Below are 8,699 nucleotides of genomic sequence, written 5' to 3'. Positions count from 1 at the left end.
CCCGCTCCGGCTCCCCTACCATAAAAGAATATGAAATTATTTTATATATATGCATTATTAAGTAGCTACTAAAAGCTTCGATTACAAATATTGATATTCAAGTCGCTGATAAGCCAATATAGGATAAATGGCGAACGGACGTGCAAATGTTGTTCTGAGTGAATTTAATATTTATGGCTACGGCAGGGCTGGCTTGAGTGAAGCGAGCTAGATTTTACTCTTGCTGTAGAGTTACTACAAAGTTACTTTAATAAATTGCTCTCTGCGCTGCATTGAAATTAAATTTTGTCGAACTTATGTTTCCTTCTGAAGTTAGTAAAAAGTTTTTATGTTTCCCTTTTAGGTAGTATTTTAATAATTGTATCCATATATAAAAATAAGCTCCAAGCAAATTTTGGTAGCGCAATGGCATAAGCGTGTGACTGTAAACGTGAAAGTTGTGGATTCGACCCCCACTTGGTTTTATGAATTACTAGCGACCCTTTTGCGGCTTCGCCCGCTTTTACTACTGGATTATTCATATAATGTATGTTTGCAAAGCACTTAAGATAATGTGAAAATTAATTAAACCCTAATGCAACCCGCATTTTCGTAGTTTCAATAGGGATTTTCCAATTGTTTTACACAGCAAGGATTTTTTAATAGGTACCGTAATTTCAAATCTGAGCTACTAATCTTTTCAGGTACTTATTAAAATATGTTTAAATAACTATTTTTACATACTTAAATGACAATTTTTAAACGGAAGAAACTATAAACAAAAACCTACCTACTAATAACTACTATAAAAAATATGAAAGCAAATATATCGCGCTGAAATAATACAACTCCAATTATCCAATACGTGCAAACGCATCTTAATCTTCGTTGCTATAAAGGCAGGTGGGATTTTTTTCTAGCTTGTGGTTAATGCTGAAGAGGGTATTCTGTCCCTGATGAAAAGCAAGCACTACGTGGCTGCCTGTGAGGAAAATTAAATAGAATGCATCAGCCGGGAATCGAACCCGGGCCGCCCGCGTGGCAGGCGAGCATTCTACCACTGAACCACCAATGCGTGTAAGGCAGGCGGGCGCGGCGGACGCGCTTGTGTAAGCAAAACGTTGCGGGACGCGCAGGGACGCACGGCGAGTGGCGAGCCATTTCGCAGCAAGGATTTTTAACAACTGAACTGAATATTGTAACAACTTCTAAACAGTAAAAGACAGTTTTCATCTACACTAAATGGCCAGCGTAACTAATATACTTATTTAAATGCTGAGAGTAAGGGATAAGTGAAACTTGACTCGATACAGCTGATGTGTGAACGGCGTTATTTGTTAACAATTAAATGCGTTTTTCTCTAAAACTATTCGCAATTTCGAAATAGTGTAAAAAGCAAATTTTATCTTCGTTTAACGTAGAAATTTAATAAAGTATTTTAAAGGACAAGGATTAATACTATTATGGATAAATATCCCTCACAATAAAAAATATATTGAAATTACTATTTTTAGACAGAAATATGATCACTACACGTTATTCTTAAAAGATACGAATATGCTGTTGCGGATTTTTTTGTAGATCTCATTGAGAGAAACAATACTCCAGTACATTTTTTTCATGTAGTACTTACCATTAAAGCAGCGCATGCGCAAAAGTGTCTCAACGGGTAGGACGTTGGGTGGTTTAGAAGAAGAAGAGTTAGAAACAACAGACAGACACGAAAAGCGACTTTGTTTTATAAGATATAGGATAGGATAGGATAGGATAGGATAGGATAGTAATATTTGAAGATAAGATAGGGTAAAATATCTTAAAAATAATACAATATATATACAATATATATATACAATATATATACAATATATATATACAATATTGAAAATACTTCGATGCTTTTACTATTTGAAACTCATAAATATTTAAATAACTAGCGACCCTCTTGCGGCTTCGCCCGCTTTTACTACTGGATTATTCATATAATGTATGTTTGCAAAGCACTTAAGATAATGTGAAAATTAATTAAACCCTCATGCAACCCGCATTTTCGTAGTTTCAATAAGGATTTTCCAATTGTTTTACACAGCAAGGATTTTTAAGTAGGTACCGTAATTTTAAATCTGTGCTACTAATCTTTTCAAGTACTTATTAAAATATATTTAAATTACTATTTTTAGATTTGACACATTTTTCGAAGCACTTGCTACGAATCGAAAGAGTACAAAAAAGGTTTCTTTGGCATTTATCCTATAGTGCGAATATTGCCCACCGGCTTGGGTCTTACGAAGAAAGACTTAACCATTTCCAGATATTATCTCTTAGCAATCGTGGGAAAATGCTAGACATAAGTTTTCTTCACAAGATCTTACATGGATCGATTGACAGCGCTGAATTAGTAGGCTTGCTTAATTTTAGAGTTCCAGCGAGATATCCTCGAAATCAAATTTTGTCTTTTGTGCCCCCCCTCAGAAAAACTGTACTGGTTGCGAATTCGCCTATTTCGAGAATATGTAAGCTGGCAAATGGTCTCCCAAAAGACATTGACATTTTTGCGGACTTTCTACCTATTATTAAAAATAAATTGAAAATCTTATACACTTTTGTTGACAATAAAATGCTTAATGAAACTTAAAGATATTAAAAATTTATTATTCAGCTGTATTGTTCTTTTTAAAAGCTTTTATTAGCATGTCAATTTAATTTATTAGAATATATTATATATAATATATATTTTTAGGGTTTTTAGTATCCTTTTGTTTATTTGTTCTTATATTTGATTAATTTTATTTGGATCTTAAACTTGCTGATTAATTTATTTCATTTTATTGATTTATTTAATTTTTAATTGATTGTACCATTAATTTAATTTTAATTATAAAAATTATTTATTATTAAGTGTCTTTTACCTTAAATTATTAATATTATTAATTGTTTTTTTTTCGTAGTTGTATAACAAAATAGAATAAGTGAATAATTTATTAATGCATATATGAATCTGTTTTTTATCTTAATAATGTATAACTTGTGTGCAGCATGTGTAATTTATTATTATTTTTTTTTTGTATTGTGTTTATTTTTAAGTTGTTATCGTTAAATTTATTTTTGCATGTGGAGCCCACCTGTAAATAATTGAGCAATTAGATATAATTTACTTTGTTTTTTCTTTAATGGCATGTAATAATTGTATCAATTGTTGGTGGGCCTTATAAATAAATAAATAAAATAAAAATAAGATAGTTAAATGACATTAAATAATACATTCGAATTATCCAATACGTGCAAACGCATTTAAATCTTCGTTGCTATAAAGGCATGCGGGTTTTTTTTTCGAGCTTGTGGTTAATGCTGAAGAAGGTATTCTGTCCCTGATGAAAAGCAAGCACTACGTGGCTGCCTGTGAGGAAAATTAAATAGAATGCATCGGCCGGGAATCGAACCCGGGCCGCCCGCGTGGCAGGCGAGCATTCTACCACTAAACCACCGATGCGTGTAAGGCAGGCGGGCGCGGCGGACGCGCTTGTATAAGCAAAACGTCGCGAGCCGCGTTTCGCAGCAAGGATTTTTTGATATTGCAACGACTTCTAAAGTACTTATTAAAATGAGAAACAGTAAAAGACAGTTTTGATCTACATTAAATGGCCAACTTAAATAATATACTTATTTATATGCTGAGAGTAAGGGATAAGTGAAACTTGACTCGATACAGTTGATGTGTGAACGGCGTGATGTGTCAATAATTAAATGCGTTTTTCTCTAAAACTATTCGCAATTTCGAAATAGTGTAAAAAGCAAATTTTATCTTCGTTTAACGTAGAAATTTAATAAAGTATTTTAAAGGATAAGGATTAATACCATTATGGAAAAATATCCCTCACAATAAAAAATATATTGAAATTATCATTTTTAGACAGAAAAATGATCACTACACGTTATTCTTAAAAGATACGAATATGCCGTCGCGGACTTTTTTGTAGATCTCATTGAGAGAAACAACACTCCAGTACATTTTTTCATGTAGTACTTACCATTAAAGCAACGCATGCGCGAAAGTGTCTCAACGGGTAGGACTTTATAAACATTTATCGTATTTATGTTAATTTACATAAGAATGTACAAATAATAAACTATAAATAAGCCTTCCCTGAGAAATACTCGACCTAATGGTGAAAACCGCATCAAAATCCGTTGGGTGCTTTAGAAGAAGAAGAGTTAGAAACAACAGACAGACACGAAAAGCGACTTTGTTTATAAGATATAGGATTACAAATATCCATCAATTATTCTTTTTGAATTTATTTCGAGATCCACAAAGTGAATATCAAATGTGAGTGTGCAGATTTATAATTATAAAATCATCTAATGTATAATTATTCGAACCCTATGAAGTTAATTGTTTAACTGATATACTGTTTTCATTGTTACTTACATATATGTACATCCCTTTGAAAATATCGAGCTAACTTTAAGAATATATATATTTTGTTGACAAGGAAATTAATGACATTGACGATCACGTAATTAGAGAAGAGAAGGAACTACTTTCATTACCCTGCGGGTGCCGGGCCCATCGCCAGGGCAGAGCAGAGTGAGGGGCTAAGGAAACCAGGAATATGAAGTATACTTACATGAAATGAAAAACAAAAAACTATATTAATAAGGATTATTTCTCACGTCACTTTTTCTGCCTGGACAATGGAAACAAAACACTTGGTAGCAGATAAATAGAAGAACTTTAACTTCACCAAGCACTAATTCACAAAATGGAGTTTCTTCGTAGAGCTTGGAGACGAACTACCCAATGCAAAGCACTGGAACTGTCGAGTGGAGATTACGAAACTTTGTTTTTTGAGTCCTATTACCGTGTTACGTATATAGCAGGTATTTTTGTCTGTTGATAATTATTAATTTTGTTTAAATGGAACGAATATTATTTTTTTCCTCTTGTTTCAAAGATATTGGATGATTTTGTTACAGGCTTTGCAATCTTGGATGATAGCACCCCGTACCTTATTTATAGTAGTTTTATCAAAACAATGATAAGTTTGCTTCTAATATGTGAAACTTGGCATTTGTTTAGTGATATCACAAATTTAGATGTTCTTGTTGACAATATAATAGTCACGATGATAAATTTTACAACTCTCTTTAGATACATTAATATGGTAAGTATTTATTTTTGTGCTGAGTTGACTAGAGTTGCTCTCTTTTCGAGGAGAGCTGGTTCAAATATAGGAATAAAATAATATTACATTTAATTTGAAATAAAAATTATATTGAAACTTTCAGCGACAGAACACATTTATTTATAAGAAGTTGGTGTCTGCAATGGAATCCCCATATTTTGATATATCAACTGAAAGTCGTAAAAAAATATTTAATTTTTGGGTTCAAAGGAATAAAAGATTCCTAAAGCTCTTACTGGCTGTAGCCGGTTCCACTGTGGCTACTTGGTAATGATTTCACTAATATTTAAACATCGGTAAAAATTTATACAAAAATTTTGAGGCAGCAGGCAGGCAGGCAAATTTTGGGCAACACTGAGTGTATCGCAGTAGGTAGGTGATAGGCTCGTCAATTTTAAATTATCTATATATAATGTTCCAGGTATGTTTACCCTTTAGTTGATGACATCGAGTACAATTTGATGGTGTCAGCTCGTTTTCCTTTCGAATATCAAACTCCAGTTCGCTATCCAATGGTTTACTCGAGCGTCTATGTGGCATTTTGTTATAGTTCAACGTTTGTTTTGTTAAATGATTTGATAATGCAGGCCCATTTGATGCACTTGTTATGTCAATATAATATACTATGTAACTGCTTTGAAACTATTATAACTGACTGTTTAGGAGAAAATGGTAAGAATTCTTACATAATTTAGATATATAATTGTGTTGTTTAACTTTTAAGAATAGTGTGAAATTTTAAATAAAATTGATAGCTTTTAAGGCACTTATGACATATATCTACTATTTGATATAGGTTCTGTAGAGATATACATTTATTTTTAGTGATTATGTTTAAAACATAAAAGACGAAAAATGAAAATATTTAATATGCCAATAACTTAAAATTTACTGTACTAAAGGGTTATTATTGTTTTCAGAGTCCGAACACTCTGGAACAATATTAACTGAAAGATTTAGAGAAAAATATTTAAAGAAACTTAACAACTTGGTGAAACAACATAAGTTTATATTGGAGTAATGTTTGTTATATTATTTTGTATAATAATACATGTCGAATAAATAAATATCTAATTTCTCTCTCAGCTTCATGTATCGAGCACGGCAGGGCAGACTGCGATAGTCTAGTGTTAAGGCACTCTGTTCCTCATTTTCCCGCGAGTTCTGGAGCATTGTATGTTGAGTGGATGAACTGACCGCCACGCTTTGAGCGAAGAAATGAAAATATTCGTCGAGAGGGAATCGAACCCACAACCCATCGCGTTTACATTCACACGCTTGTGAATAAATAATATTTTCATTTAAGCAACTCGATGGAGTTCAAGAAATCATTAAGTAAACCGATGCTGGCGCAACTAACAGCGAGTGGCTTTCTTATATGCTTCTTGGGCTATCAAGCTAGTGTAGTGAGTTTGATAGAAGATTCCATAACCGGTTCTCTTATTGTTTTAACTAAATTCATAGAAGATAAGTTATATTTGCATCTTTATTGCACCAGCTTATATTTTACGAATAAATATACTCTTAATATAGCTAGATAATGGTAAATTCAATTACATAAAGCTTTATACACTGAAATTATTAATATGCGTTGCCTCGCAAATAAATATGTGTTTAGTGTGTGAAATAATCATCAATCTCTGCATCTCAAAAACTTATTTCAGACACTCCATTCGCCACTTTTTTGGAAGCGTGTTAAGTGGCGGAATTTAACGCCGCGCTTTGCGGTAAATATGTATTTTATATCTCCAAGTGGGAATCGAATTTAAATTGCTTTTAAAACAACATTTTTTAACATGTTACGAGTACACCAGACTAACATAATATACTTTTATTTTATTTTTCTGCAAATCCACTTGTCAGATATGTCAATTTGCAGAATGCGGATCCGAGCAATGCAAAGTTTTTCATGACTTTGCTCTACATTTTGTATGCTCTTTTTCAACTGTTTATATTTTGTAAGTGGTGTGATGAAATAAAAATTCAGGTTTATTATTTAAGTTATATACTTATCACACTATATATGTATTCTAATTTGAAATTAGTATATATTTCTTAATTATTCAGTCAATATTTTATCTAATTTATTTTTTTTTTTTTTTGCATTAATTTGAACTCACATTAGTATTTATATACTTAAATATCTTGAAAGTCTAGATTTGTCAAAACTGTAATAAATAGAAGAAAAAATAGAAGATATTTCCTTATAGATATTTAAACATAAATATAAATATTTTCAGAGTGAAAACATAGCAAATTCAGTGTATTGTTCAGGGTGGGAGAAAGGCATTACTGCGATACCGGGTGTTCGCGCCTGCCTCCTTTTGGTAGCTATACGAGCTAGACGGCCTGTCATCTTTACTGCTGGCAGCTTATTTGAGCTTTCTCTAGCTTCTTATACAACTGTACGTACATAGAAAAAACAAAAGTCAATTGACATTATCGTTGTTAGAAAATAATATATCTTTCATCGCTCTGGTATCGAGGCAAAGCGCGGCGTTGATTTCCGCCACTCAACATCCAATGCCCCCAGAATTCAGCGGAAAATGGGGAACGCAGTGTTTTAATATTAGCTTCCTCTATCTCTCCTACTGTGTGCGAGATACAGTGGGTTAGCGTCTGACTAACCATGATAATTGTATTTATGGATAGATTTAGTCTGGGGAATTAATTATTAACATTTTCCCACGCTGGAACGTCTTGAATTCAGGTGGAAAGCGGATGAGCGGAAAGAAAACGGTGAGTCTTATCACTAGGTTCTCGTTGCGGCTCTGCCCACCTATGTTTTTATGCGGAATACAGCGAGAACCTTAAAAAATACTTTACTTTCTGTGAATAAAAATGATAATCACATTTCAGATCGTGAAAACCTCCTACTCAGCTGTCACAGTTCTTCGCAGATTTCAATAGCTAAACGAACGTAATTGGGATAAAGGAAAAATGAAAAAACTTTTATGAAAATCTTGCACAATTTATTTTTGTTTTCTTTCTAACAAAACCTTAAGTTTTTGTCTTATAATTTAAGATACTAAAGTAAAAGTTCTCTAATTAGTATAATTTAGGACACTAATATAGTTAAATTAATTCGTGTAGTTGTTTAATATTAATTAATAAATGATGATGTCAATAAATTATCAGTATTTTCTTCAAGTACTCTTTGCCATTTGTGAAGTAAACAAAAAGAACCATTTTATATTTATTTTTTAAATTTTAATTAATCAGCAATTTTTTGGCCGTCGTGGCGCAGGGAAAAAGTGCGACCTGTAAAGAAGACGGTTATGGGTTCGATTCCCAATCAGGGGAAAGAAATATTTACTATTTTAATTTCCTCGCTTTAGCGGCAAAAGCAAAGCGCGACGTTGAGTTCCACCACTCATCACGCAATGCTTCAAGAATGCGGCGGAAAATGGAAAACTGAAGTGTTTTAACCGGGACAGAGTGTTTTAATACTAAATTCCCAGGTTCTCTCTTCCTACCCAGTAATATGCGGGATACAGCGTGAAGATAAAAAAGAATTTAAATATATCTTAAGAGGCA

The 8,699-nt window shown here is 32.7% G+C and overlaps 1 protein-coding gene across 2 annotated transcripts; it reads left to right on the top strand.

Annotated features, from left to right (window-relative positions):
- The first annotated feature begins 4,710 nt into the window (after positions 1–4,710).
- LOC146538321 (odorant receptor 13a-like) lies at positions 4,711–8,286 on the top strand. Of its 2 annotated transcripts, none has more exons than XM_085186217.1 (9): positions 4,711–4,857; positions 4,954–5,141; positions 5,266–5,429; positions 5,584–5,834; positions 6,083–6,179; positions 6,469–6,568; positions 7,042–7,149; positions 7,403–7,567; positions 8,022–8,286. In XM_085186217.1, the coding sequence occupies exons 1-9, from the start codon at positions 4,740–4,742 to the stop codon at positions 8,070–8,072; spliced, it is 1,242 nt and encodes a 413-aa protein (XP_085042343.1). In that variant the 5' UTR covers positions 4,711–4,739; the 3' UTR covers positions 8,073–8,286. The 2 variants fall into 2 exon arrangements, with proteins under 2 accessions (XP_085042343.1, XP_085042344.1); XM_085186218.1 differs by having other exon boundaries at positions 6,065–6,179; positions 6,469–6,565.
- The last annotated feature ends 413 nt before the right edge of the window (positions 8,287–8,699 follow it).

Source organism: Heliconius melpomene, chromosome 6 (assembly GCF_056956725.1).
Source record: "Heliconius melpomene rosina isolate 202511_hmr_F chromosome 6, ASM5695672v1, whole genome shotgun sequence".
In the NCBI taxonomy this organism is placed as follows: Eukaryota; Metazoa; Arthropoda; class Insecta; order Lepidoptera; family Nymphalidae; genus Heliconius; species Heliconius melpomene.
The sequence above is the reverse complement of the archived record's forward strand: the minus strand, read 5'-3'. Positions and strand labels throughout refer to the sequence as shown.